This window comes from Prionailurus viverrinus, chromosome F2, assembly GCF_022837055.1.
Source record: "Prionailurus viverrinus isolate Anna chromosome F2, UM_Priviv_1.0, whole genome shotgun sequence".
NCBI lineage: Eukaryota > Metazoa > Chordata > Mammalia > Carnivora > Felidae > Prionailurus > Prionailurus viverrinus.
This window is the reverse complement of record NC_062578.1, coordinates 6,458,532-6,479,615: the sequence shown is the minus strand read 5'-3', so window position 1 is coordinate 6,479,615 and position 21,084 is coordinate 6,458,532. Positions and strand designations below refer to the sequence as shown.

Here is a 21,084-nt window from a genome sequence, read left to right as displayed (position 1 = left end):
AGTGAAGTAAATCTGTACAATGGAATATGAGTCAGCAACAGAAAGGAATAAAGTTCTGACACAGGTTGTAACATGGATAAACATCAAAAACATGCATAGAAAAGCCAGTCACAAAAGACCACATCGCGTGTGATTCCATTTATAAGAAAATGTCTGGAGTAGGCACATCTAGAATGTAGATTAATGGCTGCCTGGGGCAGGAGGGTTTGGGGGAGAAATGGGGAGTGACTACCAATGAATCAGAGGTTTCTTTTTAGTGTGACGAGATTACCAATGAATCAGAGGTTTCTTTTTAGCGTGACAAGAATGTCATAAAACTGATTTCAGTGATCGTTTCAGAACCCCGTGAATACCCTAAAAACCATTACGTTTGTATACGTTAAACGGGTGAATTAATGGTGTGTGAATTCGATCTCAATGATGCTGTTGAACTTTTTATGAAAAGAGAGGCAACTGCTTCAAGCGACCAGATGTTTCAGCGCAAGTGCGGTACGTAAGTATCTGGATGGGTCTGTTCCCTGGGGTCAGTTGAATGAAGATATGGTTGAACCATATCACTGGTCGGGGGGGGGGGGGCGGGGGGGCGGCCAGGACCTGATTCTGGACTCAGAATGAAAATAGGATAGGTGGTATTAGTTATCTCAAATTGACCTGTGCCGTTTTTGGAGCTGGAAGGTTATTTTGTCCTCCTGCCCATGTTGTCTTTGTGCATTTTGTGCCTGGGGAAACCTACCTGAGATTTTCAGTGGTATGTTCAGGGGCTCCATCCATGTAGTCCTGCAGTTGGGACCAGCCTCCCTGTCTTCACATCCTAGGGCCAGAACACGTAGTCCTGAGCCACTCTGCAAACCGAATCGTTCACGTTTCTCTTTTTCTTTAATGCTGTCTTTTTGGTCCACCAGGATTTTTCTCTTGCTCTTTCATTTTTGCACACTCGATTTTTGGTGTCAAACCTTGGAGGAAGCATTTCTTTCTAACGTTCATGACGTTCTCCTTAGCATTTTCCCCACGCTTGTAAAAATCCTCGTTTTTGGAAACTTCTTTCTAGTTAATAGCCATTTGTATGAAAATTATTTCATCTTAAATCGTATTTGTTAATAATATTACCTAGGTCTGCGAATAAAACGCCTCACGCTCCGTTCTTGAGAGATCCTCGTAAACATTCTTGTTTCATATTCAAGGAAGGGGTGTGTGTATAGGGGCACAGTAGCACTGATTGGCCTTCCCTGGCATTCTGTGTAAACCCAGTTTGCTAGAGATTGTAGCGAGAGGAATTTGCATGAAGAAAGAATTTTACAATCTGTCCAAGTTGAGTAAAGTACTTGTTGGCAAATATATCTTTATTTTCCATTACTTCAAGAAAAAGGGCATCTCCTAAAGGGTCAATGTAACCGAGAGACCTGTGTCTAGGAAGCATAAACAGCTGAGAGAGTGGCGAGAGGAGGGAGATTAGTGGACCATTAATCTATACGACTCCAACTTGGTCGTTAGCTCTTGAAAGAGGCAGAAAGCTGGTGGATTGACAGCCGATTGAGTAAATGTTAGAGATGAACAGATAAACCCTAAGCCTGGAGGAGCCCAGCCAACACTCTTCCCTCATGCAAATGAGACTGATGATAGGCGGGTCCGGGGAAGGAAATCCTTCCTGGGGTCCATCTCCAATTCCAGACAGTCCTGGAAGACCCAGACAGGGAACCTTCCAAGACTGCCCGAGTGGTCATAGCTCAGGTTATGGATCCCTGCATTTGCTCTACTCGTAGGAGGATTGCAGTCCTTTGCTGTATGTCATGGATCCAAACGGTGACCTTGTTTTTCCTCCATTACTGTGTGTTAAAAGCATTAGAAGAGTGGTAGAGGACCCACTTAACCGTGGATTGATAGCCTTAAGGACCCACATGTGATCCAGATGGAAAGGTGTGCAAATCACTAAATGACCCTTGAATTTCAGCCAGATGCAATAACTGGAAAAGATTGTGGTTGTTCCTTTAGAATGAGTGAATACATTCTTTCTCTCTCTCTCTCTCTTTCTCCCTCACCTATATATCTCAAAGAGAGAGAGAGACAGAGAGGGCATAGGCACACATGAGCAGAAGAGAGGGAGAGTGAGAGAATCCCAAGCAGGCACTGTGCTGTCGGCGTAGAGCCCAGCACGGGGCTTGATCTCACGACTGAGATTATGTCTTGAGCTGAAATCAAGAGTCAGACATTCAACCAACTGAGTCACCCAGGTGCTCTAAGAATGAGTAAATACGTTTAAAAAAATTAAAAAATTTTTAAAAATTTTTAAAAATTTTGAAAGTGCTTGACAAGAGCTGGGGGAAAAGGCTTTTATAGAACAGATGTGGCAGCAGAGCAAGGAAATCATGTGATTGGCTACAGCTTAGGCAGGTGACTAATTTGGGAAACCTTGTTGGCTATTTGTGATTGTTTAGCATCATTGTCTATGGTACGAGTGCATTTATAGAAATTCACCCTGGGTTACACAGGCTACCAAGGCATTAGAGGCAGCTTAGTCTAATGGCCTCCTTGGTTAATTAATTACTTTCACAATTCCCCCTTTTGGCCATCTTCTCGTACGTGATGGATTGATAAAAAAGTTTTCGGGGCGCCTGGGTGGCGCAGTCGGTTAAGCGTCCGACTTCAGCCAGGTCACGATCTCGCGGTCCGTGAGTTCGAGCCCCGCATCGGGCTCTGGGCTGATGGCTCAGAGCCTGGAGCCTGTTTCCGATTCTGTGTCTCCCTCTCTCTCTGCCCCTCCCCCGTTCATGCTCTGTCTCTCTCTGTCCCAAAAATAAATAAACATTGAAAAAAAAATTAAAAAAAAAAAAGTTTTCTATTAAGGACCCCCTCCCCGGTCACTGTCAGGGTTGAGGTTTTCGCTGTGAAACTCCTAGGTTATCATGACAGTTTTATGGAAATTTTTGCTATTCATTTCCTTGTTCATCTCGTTTCTGTCCTCCCAGCTCAGTGAGACCATCTGATGGCTACAAGCATGTGTTTAAGGCTTTTGAGAGATACTACTTAAAAAAAAAATTTTTTTAGTGTTTATTCTTTTTAAACACACACACATGCACACACACACACATAGAGAGAGACATAAATAAACATATAGCAGACACTTTTTAAATTTTAGCTATGAGACAAGTCTAATAACACAAAACTCGCTAGTTTCCAAAGGAACTGTTGGATCCAAATTGTGTTTCTGGCAGTTGGAGTAAATCAAGATTACTTGCTCTGGTGACTAAAACTTCTTACTAGTGTTTGTGGAGAGGATTTATGATACTTCCAGTTGCTTTTTGTAAATAACTTTTGAAGAGGCAATTTTTAATTCATTTAGTCTCTTAGAAGCTTCTGCATACCAATCAAAAGATGTATCCCATTATTTGGGGGAAGCGTCCTTTTTCTCTAGGGCACCTTGCAAATGGGTAAGTTTATCTAGGTTAAAAGTTCCCTACTGTGGCCACTGTAATTCAAGATTATCTTTGGTAAGGTTCACCCACTTGTTCAGACAAACGTATGTTCTGGGATCCTAATTTTTCTACACGTTCTCAGCCAGAGTTCTAGAGGGAGGAGCCCCAGACTCTTTGGGCTTGGAGGGACCCATTTTGTTTTACCTGTGGACCGAGTCTGGAAAGAGGAATGCTCAAATAAAGCTGGAGAGCTCACAGTGCAAAAGCGGCAGAGCTCAGATCTGGGAGGAACTTTCTGCACCCTCAAGGGAAGAAGTGGTCACGGTAGACTCTGCAGGTATCCGTGCCTGATTGCTCCCCGAGGGCCACCAAAGGTCTCCTTTGGGTCCTGTTTCTGACACCGGAACTCTAAAAAGACAAACGGAGGCATACTAACATTTTGAGGAGTTTATCTGAGTAGATGTGGATTCGAATCAGGGAGTGCCAAACCAAACGTGGTTAGGGGTGCCCGGGAACAGGGGTTGGGGGAAAGGCTTTCATAGAGCGGAGGCAGAGGCGAAGCAAGGGAATTATTTGCTTGGCCACGGCTTAAGCCGTGGCCTCATTTAAGAAAACCTAGTTGGCTGTTTTGATTCCTTGCTCTCAAATTTTGTTGCCTGGAAGGATACAAGTGCATTTATGGGAATTGACTCTGGCTTAGGTTTCAGTTTGCTCACGTAGGCTACCGACGCATGATAGGCATCTGGGCCTAATGGCCTCCTTCAACAATGGCGTATTAAGGTTACAAACTGTGGAGGACCAACCGGCTGACGCGCCCTCGAAACAAATCGGGGAGTCAGGCAGCAGTCCAGGCAACGCTTGGCCATGCTCTGTTTCCTACCCTTTGCCTCCTTCTAATTAGGATCTGTATTTCTAAGGGTAGCGACTCAATGGTGGTCCCTGGAAGACAGGCCCACCTCAAATCCGGGGAATCTGTGGATGTTTCCTTGTTCAGAAAAGGGTCTTTGGCAGATAAGTAATTAGGCGAAGGCTCTTGAGATGAGGAGATCATCTTCAGGTGGGCCCTAAATCCGATGACAGGGTCCCCACAAGGCACAGAGGTGGAAGCAGCAGTGTGACCAGGGAGGTCGAGATTGGAACACTGCAGCCACCAGAAGCTGGAAGAGGCAGGGACTGGATTGTCCCCCCGGAGCCTCGGGAGGGAGCATAGTCCTGCTGACACCTTGATTTGAGGCTTCTGGCCTGCAGAACGGAGAAAGAGTACACTTGTGGAACTTCTGGCGTTTTTTGCCCTCCAAATTTGTGACAATTTGGTACAGTGGCCCGAGGAAACGAATACCGTCGGAAGTCCTTTTCTCAGTCCGAAGCCGTGTTTCTCAACTTTTCCCTTCATTTTTGCCCCATCCAAGAGAGAACAAAAATGAAGCTACAATTTAAAGTGAATTTAGTTTCTCCCTAACAAAAGAAGTTAAATACTGAGAAAATTTTGGTAGACAGGGTTGAGTCATTATGGGTCTCAGACCATTGGAATGTCCATGTTTTTTCTCAACCTCAAGGACCATTTTGCTACCTTGAAGACAATATTATGTCCCCAGTTTCCATTGAAAGTACAAAGTCTAAAAATACAGGAAATGACTAAAAAGGAGAAAATTACTGGGGAGGGAAGCGTTGACACTGTAGACAGAAATCAGTGGAAATTTAGGCCGGCTAATCTTTTTTTTTCTTCCTTATTCATTTTGAGAGAGAGAGAGAGAGAGAGAGAGAGAGAGAGAGAGAGAGAGAACCTGTGCACACAAGTCGGGGAGGAGCAGAGAAAGAGAGAGAGAATCCCAAGCACGCCCCACGTTGACAGCACGGAGCCAGTGGGGGGCTCAATCCCACGAACCCCATGAGATCAAGACCTGAGCTGAAGTCAAGAGTTGGACACCTAACCACGACTAATCTTTTGTTTTAAAAAAGGTATATTTGGAGAAAAAGCTGTTAAAAAGTTTGTGACCTCTTGGTCAACTTCCAAAAGTTTTCTGAGAATAATAGTTATTAAAATGAACATTATATTGCAGGCAAACTTTGATAGCAGTGTAATAGAAGAATATAGAGAAATGTTTAAGTTTGGATTAAACAGTGACTCAATGATATAGTGTTATAGGTAGGTTCTGGACTGGGGCTTGATTGATAGTTGGGGTGACTAGCGGAGGAGAGCCAAGAGGGCACTCCTGGTATAAGGAGAGAGGTGGCGCGAAGGAGAGGACACGAAACCTATCAGGTCTCTTAGGCTTGTGATAACAGTTGGAGTTCCCAAGGGAAGTAATGGTGTTGGGTCCACATTGCAGGGAGCATTGAATGCTAGACCAGGAAGTCTGGATTTTGTTACACGGGCAATAGGGAGGCAGTACATACTCTTCATCAATGTTTATGTCCTAATCTCTTCTTTTTATAAGGACACCAGTTATATTGGATTAGGGCCCACCCTAAGGACCCCATTTTAACTTAATCACCTCTTTAAAGACCCTACCTCCAAATACAGTCACATTCTGAGGTACTGGGGATTGGCACTTCGTCATCCGAATTTTGGGGGGAAAGACACAATTTGGCCCAGAGCAATAGTAACATAAATCAATTTTATGGCAGTGGTTTAACTTCTTATATCTGCGTTTTCAATGTATTTCCCCCGGGAATAAATACAAATTCAATCTTTTAATCTTTTGATTTTCTTCCTCTATCTGTACTCTTGACACATTGATATGAAACTTAGATATTTTCAGACTCAACATACAAGAAACTGATGATAGAATAAAATGTCTTACTCTCTCCTCTAAGCTTTACAATTAATAATTAATGAAATTAATGTTAATACATTAATACATAAATCATTACATAACAAAATATATATTTTATATATGCAATATTGTTATTACATAACAAAGTAATACAATAATAAATAAGTTAAATAAATTAATAAAATTAGTGTTTTCAACTATTTGTAAAAACGTCAGCTTAATGTATCCTTTGTTCATACGTGTTAATCAAAGATATTTTATTATAATGAAAATAACCTACATTGAATTCCCCGATTTTGATCGAGTTTAATTTTTGGTTAATTCATTGACGGATGAAAATTACCCATGGAATTGTCACCTGTTCTGGTTTATGATTTCCTCTAGTCCGACCAAAAATATACGTACAGTATATGCTGCAGTTTGAATAATTTCTAGATCTACCAATGACATTCAATTCCTGTCTGTGGAATGACATTAAGCATTCATTTTTTTGATATCTTAAAGTATGATATTTAAAAACTATCTTGAAAATGAAGCCCTGGACCCCTCTTCACTATCAGACCTAATAGGATAATGAGATGTGTGTCGATGTGGGTCGGTGAAAGCCCTGTTTATCTGAGTGCCTCCGAAAAAAATAATTCTGCATGAATAAAGTGAAAAATTTCTTGATTTCTCCACTTGGTTTACTTTGAAACCTGCCCAGTGAATGAATACATTCAATTGATGGTAGTGAGAAGTCATCCTTATGAAATTTTAGGGAGGTTATAGTCCGGATATTAGCTCCTTGAGATATGCAAGAGAAGTTAAGGGGCGCCTGGGTGGCTCAGTTGGTTAAACATCTGACTTCAACTCAGGTCACGATCTCACGGCTTGTGGGTTCGAGCCCCATGTCGGGCTCTGTGCTGACAGCTCGAAGCCTGGAGCCTGCTTCCGATTCTGTGTCTCCCTCTCTCTCTGCCCCTCCTCCCCTCATGTTCAGTCTGTCTCTCAAAAATGAATAGACATTAAAAAAAATTTTTCTATCTAATCTTAAATTCCACTATAGGGAACATACAGGGTTATATTAGTTTCAGGTGTGCTTAAAAGCAAGGCCCAAAAGGATTAAACTGTGGGTAATGTAAGTATGTTCTGGAACCAAACTCAAGAATAATGATAGAAATAAAAAAATACCCTGGCACCCAAGTAAGTAAAATCCACCAGTTCTGGCGTTTAATAAAAAATAACCAATACCTTGTAAACTTTAAGTGTGCACATTCTCTCTCTCCCTGCACCATGTGTGGACACAGTGAGAAGGTGGGTACCTTCAAGCCAGAAGGAGACACCTCACCACTAACTGAATGGTCAGCACGTGTTCTTGGACTTCCAGCCTCCAGAACTGTGAGAAATAAAGCCCTGTCGTTTAAGCCACTTGGTCTGTTGTATTTCATTTTGGCAACGTTAGCCGACAGAGTTTTCTTTTTTTCTTTGCTATTTAAAAAAATATTGCACGAAAAATCCTTGCACATTTATCTTTGCACGCTCATGCAGCAGACGTTCCCAGAAGTTTGATGGCTTGCTTATGGGGTGTGCACCCGTAACACTGGAGTAGATACTTACGCTATTCTTTCTGGCAGGGCCTCTTGGTGTTCAAATGCGCCACAATGACGTCCTTCTGTAATGGTAAGGCCATGTATTCCCGCCACAGCCTAGAATGTGCCTTCATATTTGGAACGACAGATCAATCAGATACAGATAGGCATTCTTCTGCTTTCTCCATAGGAGCACCACTGACATTTTTGGCTAGAAAATGCCTTGTGTGTGGTACCGTGCTGGTGTCCCTCCCCAACATTCATCATCCGTAGTCCCTGGGCATCAAATGCCAGAAGAACTCCATCCCTAATCATTGCAGTAAGCCCAAAAGTCCCACAGAGTTTCAAAGACCCCTGAGGGGGTTCCTTTCTCCACTCTCAGAAGCTCTGAAACATGTATCAAATTTAAAATATTATAATTAATGTTGTAGGTAAGTGATGAATCACCGACTTGTACTCCTGAGACCAATATTGCACTGCATGTTAACTAAAATTTAAATAAAAAATTTTAAAAAGTAAAAAAAAAATATTATAAAGAAATAGTTTTGGGACTTACAGCTTTGTTACCAACGAAATTTTTTACCAAGCTATTATTGTGGTTAGTATCTGCAATCTTTCTTTGATTCCAATTCCACAATTTTCTTAGTAAGCAAGTCTTTGATTAATTTCGGCTAGAAGCTCGCATATAAACGGACTCAATCTATAGCATCAAATTTATTAAAAGAAAATTTCAAGTAAGAAGAACAAACACAAGGAATATCCACGTACATTATTCAGATTGAAAAAGTTTAACACTTTGCAGTATTATGTAGAGTTTTTAAAAAAAAACTTTAGGGGCGCCTGAGTGGCTCGGTCGGTTGAGTGTCTGACTCTTGATCTCCGCTCAGGCCATGATTTCATGGTGTGTGGGTTTGAGCCCTGTGTCTGGCTCTGTGCTGACAGCATGGAGCCTGCTTGGGATTCTCTCTCGCTTTCTCTGCCCCTCCCTGCTCTCTCTCTCAAAATAAAATAAAACTTAAAAAAAATATTTTACTTTAGAAATACAACATAGATACGACGTAGGGCTCCTCTGAACATTTATACTAGTGTTTATCCTTTCCTCTATGTTTGTGATAGAATAATGGCCCCCTAAAGATTCTACTTTCTAATCTCTGGAACCTGTCAATACGTTAGCTTACATGGCAAAAGGGAAACGTGGTGACATATGTCATTAAAGTTAAGGACCTCGAGATGGGGAGAGTTGCTTGCATTAGCCAGGTGGGCCCAATCTAATCCCATGAACCCGTAAAACCAGAGAACCCCTATCAGCTGTGTTGACTGAGTCTCAGAAGGCGCTGTGACGTTGCTGACTTTGAAGGTGGAGGGAGGAGGACATGGGCCAAGAAATGCAGGCAGATTCTAGAAACTGGAGAACACCGGGAAATGGATTGACCTGGAGAACTGTAAAAGACTAAATTTGTGTTGGTGTAAGCCAGCAAATTTGTGATAATTTGTTAAAGCAGCAATAGAAAAATAATACATTATATCCTGTTACTATGTGTTTATTCACAGTGCTTTAAGACTTGGCCGAAATTTAACATTTTTAGTAAAATGTCTTGGTTATACATCCCTCTGAGTGCTAATTACATATAACTGACTCTTTGCAGTACTGAGTAGTATTACTCATTATCTTAAGACAAACAGGGTAGTTGAGGCCTGGACTGGGGCAATCTTGCTCAAGTCAGGATTGTCAAATTTGCATTTTCAGTAAACACAAAGTTTTTAGTATAATTGCAAATACTACGTGAAATAGTATTTGCTCAATCTGCAACCCGAGGGCAACCTAACTTTTGTGACCCACGTCTCAGCATCAGTTTCATATTTAAAATCCGAATAAGAATGCCTGCTTCATGGAGCTGTTAAATCCACGTGGAAGTCCATCTATTTAAAAGCATTAAATGAAATATTTCAAAAGAACGGCGGTTAAGATTAAGTTTCGGCCTGATTCTCTGCCTTGGGCTGGGGACCTCGACCGCCCCCAAACGGGGCTCGGGGTTTCGGGGCGGTGATCCCCACGTGCCCACCTGCTCCCCTCCCTCTGGAGGGGCCAGCCTGGGCACAAGCCCTGCGTCCCTCCGGGGCCTGTGTCGCCGGTCGCGCGGACTCCGCCAGCCCACCTTGAGCGACCCCCCCCCTAAGCGCAGTGCGGCTCCTGGAGCTGTTTTGGATCCTCCGGGCTTCCGGCTTCCGCCTTCCGGGCTGTCACGTGCCTCCGCTCACGTGACCGGCCCTTCTGTCATTCCGCTGCCGCTCCGGCTTCTTTCCACCTGGGCCGCCCTCAACGTCTCCTGGGTGCGGGGACGTCTGCCCTTGCCGGGGCCGCTCCGGCTGGAAACCCCACTCGGCTCCGACTCGGCTGGCGCCCCCAGCCGGGCGGCGCCCCCGACGGCCCACACCGCCGCGTCCTCCTCCCTGCCGCCTTCGCGTGCGTTGTCGGGTCCCCTGGATTCGCGAAGTAAGCCCGCAGTCGCGCCGTCTCGTCTCCCGCCCCGGCCGGAGGGAGGCGACCCCCTGCGCTTTCCCCAGCTTCTCTGGCGCCTGCTGCTTTCTCGCCGCGCAGGCCCGTCCAGCCCTCTTGCGGCCCCGGGCTTCCAGATTTCTGTCCTTCCAGGCCTCAGCTGGGTTTACGGAACTGGAGCTCCTTCCCCGCGGGGGCAGGAATGGGGGTGGGGGGGGGAGGACAGGTATACTGTATACTTTCCCCAGGATTGGGCCTCGGCCTCGGCCTGCGGCAGGTTCGAGTTGTTCGGGGACCCAGAGGGCCATCCGGAAGCACCTTCACCTACCCCGGGGGAGGCCGCTGCGCCTGAGTCCGCTCGGTGTTCAGGGTTCCAGCCTGACCCGGCCAGAGCCAGTTTTCCCTCCGCCCTACCTGTGTGTATTGCTTGGGTTGTTTAGGCAGCAAACCCTCAGATGTAGAGATTAAGTTCCAAGCTGACTAAGGTCATTGGGATTGCAGAATAGAATTTTGGGTATGGTTTTAGCTGCTTTGTGGCCGTGGCAGCGAACGTCTGTTCTGTGAACCAAAACCTGTATATTTCGTATCGAGAGAAAATCAGGCCTGAGCATTTACGCGTAAATTTGGAAGTGAGAATTACGTGAAAGCTCATTATTGTAGGTTGTTGTCACCAGACCAGAATCCCATTGTTGCTTGTACCTAAACTGTAATTGGTATTTGTTCCAAAACTTCCTCCTAAACTTGATTTTGAAAATACTCTGAACTTTGGTTGAAGAAAGAAAATTACATTCCCACCTTAGGGTTTTTAATTTGAATGAGTAATTTTAGAAGGCACTTGTAGTAGTAGTTTTTTTTTTTTTAAATAATGATGCTTCAAAATGATGGTTAGTAAATGTAAAAATAAATGGTCTTCTCTCTACTGTACAGGTTCTTATTTTTTTCCGTGTCAGGAGAAACTTGTTCCCAGTTGTATACATTTAATCTGTATTCCTATTTTATTGAAGCCAGACTTCTGATGTTAGTTTGAAGGACTTAAAAGAGTTACTTTGAAAAACCTTACTGCAAGATTAGTGCCAGTAATTAAAAAACTTTTCCTGGAAAAGTAAAAATCTTTAGAGAACACTTTTATGGAGTGGGGCATAATTAGGCAAGTTTTGAAATCTAATGATTTTCATACTTAGGACATCTAATATATTTAATGTTTGAGTTGAATGGGGAGAATAGGGCGATAACGATGATGTTGATAACAATAATAATGATAGCAGTAGTTGTTAAAAAATGGTAACACCTAGTATTCTCATGTTACTTTGCCTCAAAATTGCAGATCTGTTGAAAAAACATCCAAGATCATAACATTTAGATGACCAAAATGGATATCCGAGGTGCCGTAGATGCTGCGGTTCCGACGAACATTATTGCTGCCAAGGCTGCGGAGGTTCGGGCAAACAAAGTGAACTGGCAGTCTTACCTTCAGTAAGTACCGATTTGCTGTGAATCAGGGATAATCATGTGCTTTTGCATCGGACTTTTTCGTGATCATGCCTCAATGAGAGACGTGATGGAAAAATACTACCAGACATGGAAGAAAACACTTCCTCCTTTAGAAGTCTTACCTGCCGTAGGGAGACAGGATAGTGTGGTGGAAGGAGCTAGAGGCTCTTGCAGGGGAGCGGAGCCCCTCAGAGCCCTTTTGATCTTCCGTGTCTGGAAAGTTGTACCTTTTGAATGAGCGGGAGAGGTGGGAGGCGTGTTCATGGGATTTGGAGGGGGGAAGGGGATAGCGGGCAAAGCCTGCCAGACTGGCTCGTTGTGCCTGGGTGATCAACGTGGGGAAGCCGGTGTTGCAGCGTAGCTCATACAACTAGTAAAAAGTGTAGATGTTTGAATTCCAAGACCTGGGTTTGAAGTCTGGTTCTTCTGTCTACTAGTTTGGTAATCTTAGGGGAATCGTTAACTTCTTTGCGGTTCATTGAAGTAAAATGAAATGGGGAATACGGACCTCGCAGAGTTGTTGCTGAAATAGCATATTTAAAGGATTCGCACAGTTGAATATATGCAATAGTGTGTTGAATGCACTCTCCATAAATTTTAGTTCTTTTCCCTTCTTTCTTTTTTTAAAAATTTAATTAAATTGTTTTTGATTTACATCCAAATTAGCATCCAAATATAGTGCCTCAATGATTTTCAGGAGTAGATTCCTTAATGCCCCTTACCCATTTAGCCCATCCCCCCTCCCTCCACCCCTCCAGTACCCTCTGTTTTCCATATTTAAGAGTCTCTTATGTTTTGTCCCCCTCCCTGTTTTTATATTATTTTTGCTTCCCTTCCCTTGTGTTCATCTGTTCTGTGTCTTAAAGTCCTCATATGAGTGAGGTCATGTGATATTTGTCTTTCTCTGACTGACTAATTTTGCTTAGCGTAATACCCTCTAGTTCCATCCACTTCCCTTCTTTCTTATATGTATTAAGATTTAGCATGCTGGTGTTCCGTATTTATTTGTAAAGTAAGGCTTCGTTTCTTCTTGACGATATTTTATCATATTGACTTCATATCTGTTTTGGTATATTTATAACAGTGATTTATTAAGGAAATTCAGTTCAGATTTTCAGATACATTTTGAAAAACAAATCGAGGAATCTTTAGATTTATATTTAGGAGTCTGCTGTAAGAGGCACATACGGCATACAACGATGATGCACTTATTTCGGTTAATTTAGTCACTCATTAAACATTTATTGTCCACCTTTCAAGTTTGAGGCCTATTTCGAGGCTTTGAGGCTTCAAAAAGACAAATATAGTCTGGTAGGGAAGTCAGTTATAGAAACAGATCATTTGGTATGTTAACTGAGAGAGTAGAAAGGTGCACCGGGAATGGTGGGTGCACAGAAAAAGGACAGCTAATCCTCCCTCCAGGAAGTTTTTCTGGAGGGAATGTTCAAACGTAGGGAATTAAAAGCAGCGTGCTGGGTGGGGAATAATACACGTTTTGGAGGCAGGCAGTGGGGTGGGCTGAGGCCGGAGAGGCAGCCGGGAGCCAATTGTGGAGGCTCCCCAAGGAGCACAGTTTTAAAATCCCTGTTGTAGGAATTGGGAATGACCGACGTTTGTAAGTGGGAGTTGGATGTCAGGTTGCCTTTTGGTTGGATTGTTCTACTGACAAAACGTAGAGGGTGGGTTTGTGGAAACAAACCTAGAGCTATGATGAGGCTGTAGCCGCATCCAGGCTGTTGGGATGGATAGAATTGGATAGATTTGAGAAAGTCTTTGCGATCGATTTAATCTATGAGGGTGAAAAAGAATCTAGGATGATTCTGGATTCCCACTTTAAGGGACTAGATTATTGTGGGGCAGGAGGAGGAGGGACTTTCTGATATTCTCTCTGTTCATCTATATCTGTATGATTTAAATTTAAATCCCGTGTGAAATTAGGATTTTGAGTTCTGTTTCCTAGTTTTAGTCCAGAGTGTGTTTGGACTAGAGAACAAGGGGTTTCATGTTTATAAAGCTTGTCCCTGTTTATAACCTAAATAGAATGGTATTATTATTAATCAGAAAGCACTGGCTGACTGGCAGAGGTTCCCTAGCATTGGTATCTGGAACATTTTTAGTTCCAGGGGGGTATTTAATTGCTTTCTCCCTGTTCCTCCTTTTCAAAGGCCTCTGTACTACTAAGTTGTAGTCTCTCTCATTCTTTTTTCTGTCCTGTATTCTGCTGTCCGTCTCATGCGTTTCTTTTATAAAACCCTTCTACTTTGTACGTCTGTGCACAAATGTTCACCAAGTGTTAACCGTGTGCCTGCTGTTGAGCCCCACCGCCCTGAGACGTACACTTCCGTCTGCAAGTTCCTCCCTAGATCACGTGGCTCATTAACTCCCTTCAAGTGGGTGTCTGCCCGGGTGGCCTCAGAAAGGACTTCACTGTAATCTACCCAAAAGCTATCCTTTCCTCTGTTGTCACTTTCTAGCTCCTTACCCAGCTACAGTTTTTTTCATAGCATTTAGTGTCCTGGCATTGTGTGCGTGTGTGCGCGTGTGTGTGTGTGTTAAAAAATTACTTATTTTTGTGTTTGTGTGTTTTTTGTTTTCCCCACTGCAGTCCAGGCTCAAAGAGGGATGTTTAATTCACCGCTGTGTCACCTGTTCTCACAGGTGCCTGACACACAATAGGCTGCCTGTTGATCTTGGCTGGTTAGATCATGAGTGAGCAGAGTAAATGTTGGGCAGTGGTGGAGACAAGTGTTTGGGAAAGGAGTACCATACTTGGTTGAGTCACATACTGTTTCATGTTACTTTCATGGCAGCACTGTGGCCTAAGGTTTTCTATCCCTGTCTTATGGAAGAGTAGATAGCCATTCAGATAGGTTAAATAACATGTACATACTGATGTAGGTTTTAACTAGCTGATTAAAATGATTTTTCTTTCTTTCTTGTTTTTTGTTTTTGTTTTTGTTTGTTTGTTTTTAGAGAAAGAGTGTGTGAGCAGGGGAGAGGGGCCTAGGGAGAGAGAGGGAGAGAGAGAGAGAGAGAATCTTAAGCAGACTCCACTCTCAGCGAGGAGCCCAGTGCAGGGCTGCATCCCACGACCCTGGGATCTTGACCTGAGATGAAATCACGAGTTGGGTGCTCAACTGACTGAGCCACCCAGGTGCCCCTAAAATGATTTTTCTTGAATGCCTCTACCTTGGTGCCAGGTGGAACAGCCATTCAAGTTCGCAGTGACTGATACGAAGGAGTAAATGTGGTCGGATGTGTGCTTGAGAAAGCTGGCTGGCGCTAGTAAGAGGGGTGTGGAGGAGGGGTGGATTGGAAGCAGGGAAACGTTGGGTGGGTTGTTACCTTAAGGCTGAGCTATTCCAGAGGCAGAGAAGTTGAGAGGAGGGCGGTATTAGGTGGGGGGATCGTTAGGACTGGTGCCTGAGTGGCTGTAGGTCATGAGAAAAGGGACCCCCGTTCCTAACTTGCTAGGTTATGGGACTGTCAAAAGAAGATTCAGAGACAAAAGAATTTAAGCAAGGAAAGGAAAAGGTTACTTACAAAAAAGGAAAGAAATTCAGACCTCGGAAGAACTGGCTTACTGCAGAAAACCACAATTATTTAAGTGGAAAAGAAAGCTGTGAAATGGAAAGGTCACCAAAGGTAACCTTCCTTGTACAGTTTTGTCATGGGAGAACACCACAACTTTTTCTCATGATTATCCTATAATAATATGCTTTAATTCGTTAGCATGGCAAAATCCGGGGGTGAAACTGTTTTAGCTGGGAAGTTCAGGTTTATGAGAAAGACCGTATGTATTTTGGGGCCAGAACTGGACCTTGTTATCTTGGTCTACCCCAGGGTACGGAGTGCCTTTTTTCCTGCCTGGTGTATGAAGTGCTTAGCCACAGGGGAAACAGGGCAAAGTGTCTTTTTTTTTTTTTTTTTTTTTAAATTTCATTATCCCATTAGCCAGGCTGGGATGGAATGTGGGTAGGGATATATGTTAGTGACCTCTGCTGTGCCCCTCAGGGTCTAGGGTGCTTGTGTGCTTGCTCTGTGGGAGGAGAGGTCCCCATGTTAAGTGGGGACTGTGGGAGGTCGGCCTGGGCCGCAGCTCAGACTGGCGCAGCTCAGACTGGGCCTGAACTCAGCAGCACGGAGGGTAGCCGGGAGCACTCAGGGAGGATTCAGGGAGTGCAGATGAAGACAGCCCCCCACAGAGCCTGAAGCACAGGGTAGGAGACAAGGAATCTGTGAAGAGCACTAATGAGAAGTGGCCTGAGAAGGGCAAGAAGAATCTGGAAGCTCAGGACGAGAGGGTCAAGAAATGGCCACGTTGCCACCTGCCTCAGAGATCTGGAAAGATAAGGACTGGAAATTCCTCTCTGGGTTGGTAAGGAAGGGATTGTTGGAAAAATCCAGCAGGTGAGAATAGTTCTCACACACACACACACACACACACACACACACAAAGAGCACATGCGAAAACAAAGTTACAGTGCTTGCAACTGAAGAACTGAAGGGCAGTAGATTCCAAAGTCCAGAAGCAAGTGAAAAGTATATGAAATAGTGTTTAGTAATAGTGTATATAAAACCCAGAAAGGGATAAAGTAAAACGCTGAGATTTTGAATACTCAAAAGTCGAGATCTTCTCTGGAGGAGGGTCGGGTTGTGGGGAGGGGTGTCAGGAAGTATGAAAGTTCAGCTCCCTTGTCTCGGGGAGGGCCCGGCTCTGAGGACCTCACCTTCCCAGACTCCCCTGTGTGCTCAGAAACCCGTTCTCTTCAGGACTTTGCCTGAGTCTGGGCTGGGCTCCTAACCTTTCGAAGCCTGTGCCCACCCCCCCCACCCCATCCCTGGTCTCCCCTGGGAGCGCTGCCTCCATTAATCTCCTGCACCCCAATCTCCGTGTCGAGACCTGCCACCAGGAAGCTGGCCCAAGACTTCTGAAAAAGGACTCCCATTTCTGTAACTGTGCATATGGTGAAACCTGCCTCAAATTCAGTGTTCCTTGGTTGGCCTTTTGTGGAACAGTAGCCTCTCAACATACTCCGGGGCAGGGGGTGGGGAAGGGCGGTTTTTTAAACCACTCAGTTAAAAGACATCTATTGATGCTATTTGAACGGCAAAGCATATTACATTTTTTTATTTTAAACTTGCATTTCTGTCGTGCTTACGCACGTCAGGTGGTGCTTCTTGCTTTCATAACCGCTCAGTGGAGTCGGGCAGATACCATTATAACGGCCATTTTATCGGTGTGGCAAACATTGGTCAGAGGGATAGAGACCTGCCGAAGTTTCACAACTGCAGTTGGAACTCTTCCTCAGACTGGCACAAATTCCACACTTTCCCCACCAGACTGATGGTCCGACAAGGTCGGTGTGTGTCCCGAAGTGCCCAGTGTCAGAGACTAACAAGGATGTTTTGCTGACACATCTTTTCGCAAGGAAGGGTCAGACACGGGTTTGCCGTGGCACGTTTGTGTCGTTGATGAGTGTGTCTGTGGCGAGGCTGGGTTGGAAGGGAAGGTGACGATGGTCCCGTGGTGATGATACTGAGTGTATCTCAGTATGACTCTCTTGATGGGAATCTCACTGAAGGAAAGAAGTTGGGAGAGAAAAGGAAGATTCCAAGGACGGAGCTTGGAGAGAAGTCTTGCGCCGCGAGGAGCCACTGAGGAAGGAACCCCTGAAAGAAGTGGGAGGAACACCGGATAGTGTGGGGTGATTGCTGTTAGGACAGCGTGTCAGGAGGGAGAGGTTATTTTTTGAGAGAGGGGGAGGAGCTCATTTTTCTGCCGGAGGCAGTGATCGTAGAAGTTCGTGTAGAGTGGCTTTGGTCTTGATGGAGTGGAAAGCCGAGTGAATTGGGTGGCTGGGAGGGGGGTAGGGTGAGACTTCGGACGGTGCTAAGAGGCGTCAGTTATTCATTGCTTCCTACGGGCCAGGCGCCGCTCTAACCACCTTATGTGGGTTATTTAATTTCATCCTCCGATCAACCCCTACTGGCAATGTGGACGTTGTTTCCATTTTGCAAATGAACTCACTCAGGTCCAGAGAGGTTGCATGTTCCATACCTGGTGGAGCTAAGCTTGCACCCGGGTCTGTGTGATGCGGGGCCTGTGCGCCGACCCCGGTGGTTAACCACCGAGGAGAGAGGAGAAAGATGGGGAATTCCTGTGTCCCTTCGTCGCAGTGTCAACTCAACTCTTATTGAAAAAAACCAACTTCCTCTTACTTTCTAGGGGGCAGATGATTTCTGCTGAAGACTGTGAATTCATTCAAAGGTTTGAGATGAAAAGAAGTCTTGAAGAGAAGCAAGAGGTGCTCCAGACTGAAGGCAGTCAGGTGATGGATATGAACATATTACGAACACCTTCCTGTGTCCCTGAAAATTCGAGAACAAAATTTTAATGACTTGGTGATATTTCCTTGTAGGTGTGCATCATGATTTATCTAAAAATCCTTTTTTATTGGAAGACGTTTAAATACTTTCCAAATCCTCTTTTTTGGAAGACATTTAAATACTTTCCAGTTTTGTTTGTTCATTTTGGGAAAATGTTATGTTGGGTGTGTTTATTCAGTTTATTCCTCCACCCTTTTTTACATGTTTTTCATGGCACTTTCCTTATGGTTCCACACATAGGGTTTTTCTTTTTAATTTTTCTTTTTCTTTAAATTTAGTTAACATACAGTGCAACATTGGCTTCAGGAGTAGAATTCAGTGATTCGTCACTTACGTACAACACCCAGTGCTCATCCCAACGAGTGCCCTTTTTAATACCCATCGCCCGGGGTGCCTGGGTGGCTCCTTCGGTTAAGCATCTGACTTCAGTTCAGGTCATGATCTCATGATCCGTGAATTCGAGCCCCGCATCGGGCTCTGTGCTGACAGCTCGGAGCCTGGAGCCCGCTTCGGATTCCGTGTCTCCCTCTCTCTCTGACCCTCCCCCATTCATGTTCTCTCTCTGTCTCAAAAATAAAGAAACATTAAAAAAAAATTTTTAGTACCCATCTAGCCCATTTCCTACCCACCTCCCACCGTTCAACACTCAGGTCTCTGTTGTTAACAGTCTCTTGTGGTTTGTTTTCCCCCCTCTTCTCTTTTTTTCCCTTTTTCCCGTGTGTTCATTAATTTCACATATAACTGAAATCGTATGGTATTTGTCTTTCTTTGATTGACTTATTTCATTCAGCATAATACATTCTAGGTCCATCCACATCATTGCAAATGGCAAGATTTCATTCTTTTTTGATGGCTGAGTAATATTCCATTGTGTATATATATCACATCTTCCTTATCCATTCATCAGTGGATGGACATTAGGGCCGTCTCCATAATTTGGCTGTTGTCAGTAGTGCTGCTGTAAACATTAGGGTGCATGTACCCCTTTGAATCTGTGTTTTGTATCCTTTGGGTAAATACCTAATAGTGCAATTGTTGGATCGTAGGGTAATTCTATTTTTAGTTTCTTTTTCTTTAAAAAAAAATTTTTTTTAATGTTTATTTATTTATTTATTTATTTATTTATTTATTTTTCAACATTGATTTATTTTTGGGACAGAGAGAGACAGAGCATGAACGAGGGAGGGGCAGAGAGAGAGGGAGACACAGAATCGGAAACAGGCTCCAGGCTCTGAGCCATCAGCCCAGAGCCCGACGCGGGGCTAGAACTCACGGACCGCGAGATCGTGACCTGGCTGAAGTCGGACGCTTAACCGACTGCGCCACCCAGGCGCCCCAATGTTTATTTATTTTTGAGACAGAGAGACACAGAGCATGAACGGGGGAGGGTCAGAGAGAGAGGGAGACACAGAATCTGAAACAGGCTCCAGGCTCCGGGCCATCAGCACAGAGCCCGACGCGGGGCTCGAACTCACAGAGTACAAGATCATGACCTGAGCCGAAGTCGGCCGCTTAACCGACTGAGCCACCCAGGCGCCCCTCTTTTTCTTTTTTTTAAAGTTTATTGTGAGAGAGAGAGAGAGAGAGAGAGAGCACACACACACACACACACACACACACACACACACACACGTGTGTGCGTGCAAGTGGGGGAGGGGCAGAGAGAGAGAATCCCAAGCAGGCTCTGTGCCCTGAGGTGGTGTCTCATTGTGTTTTGATTTGTATTTCCCTGATGATGAGTGATGTGGAGCATCTTTTCATGTGTCTATTGGCCATCTGGATATCTTTGGAAAAGTGTTCATGTCTTCTGCCCATTTCTTGACTGGGTTGTTTGTTTTTTGGGTGTTGAGTTTGATAAGTGGATAGATACTGGATACTAACCCTTTATCTGATATGTCATTTGCAGATGTCTTCTCCCATTCTGTCAGTTGCCTTTTAGTTTTGCTGATTGTTTCCTTTGCTGTGCAGAGTTTTTTATCTTGATGAAGTCTTAACAGTTCATGTTTGCTTTTGTTTTCCTTGCCTTTGGTGATGTGTCTAGTAAGAAGTTGCTGTGGCTGAGGTCAAAGAGGTTGCTGCCTGTTTTCTAGGATTTTGATGGTTTCCTGTCTCACATTTAGGTCTTGCATCCATTCTGAATTTCTTTTTCTGTATGGTATAAGCAAATGGTCCACGTTCATTCTCCATGATGCTGGCCAGTTTTCCCAACACCGTTTGTTGAAGAGACTGTCTTCTTTCCACTGGATATTCTTTTTCTCATTTTGTCAAAGATGAATTGATCGCATAGTTGTGGGTCCATTTCTGGGTTTTCTATTCTGTTCTGTTGATCTACGTGTCTGTTTTTGTGCCGGTACCATACTGTCCTGGTGACAACAGCTATCTAATGTAGCTTGAAATCCAGAATTGTGATGCCTCCAGTTTTGTTTTTCTTCTTCAGGATTGCTTTGGCTACTCGGGGTCTTTTGTAGTTCCATACAAATTTTATGATTGATTGTTCTAGCTCTGCGAAGAATGCCGGTCATATTTTAATAGGGATTACATTTAAATGTGTAAATTGCTTTGGGTCAGATAAACATTTTAACAGTATTTGTTTTTCCGATCCATGAGCATATGCAATGCTTCTCCATGTCTTTGTGTCCTTTTCAATATCTTTCAGAAGTCTTCTATAGTTTTCAGAGTATGGATTTTTTACCCCTTTAGTTAGGTTTATTCCTACATATCTTATTATTTTTGGTGCAGTTGTAAATGGGATCATCAGGGATATTGGCCTATAAGTCTCCTTTTTAGTGGGGTCTTTGTCTGGCTTTGGAATCAAGGTAATGCTGGCTTCATAGAATGGGTTTGAAGTTTTCCTTCTATTTGTTTTTTGGAGTGGTTTGAGAAAAATAAGTATTAACTCTCCTTTAAATGTCTGATTGAATTCCCCTGGAAAGCCATCTGGCCCAGGAATC

At 44.0% G+C, this 21,084-nt stretch overlaps 1 protein-coding gene across 2 annotated transcripts in view; it reads left to right on the top strand.

The window, feature by feature from the left end:
- The first annotated feature begins 10,110 nt into the window (after window positions 1-10,110).
- Window positions 10,111-21,084, top strand: part of ATP6V1H (ATPase H+ transporting V1 subunit H) — a 110,988-nt gene continuing 100,014 nt past the window's right edge. For both annotated transcript variants that reach the window (XM_047842428.1, XM_047842427.1), the window contains exons 1-3: window positions 10,111-10,249; window positions 11,577-11,725; window positions 17,973-18,075. In XM_047842428.1, coding sequence (XP_047698384.1) covers window positions 11,613-11,725; window positions 17,973-18,075 — 216 coding nt within the window. In that variant the 5' untranslated portion in view covers window positions 10,111-10,249; window positions 11,577-11,612. The remainder of the gene's footprint in view (window positions 10,250-11,576; window positions 11,726-17,972; window positions 18,076-21,084) is intronic.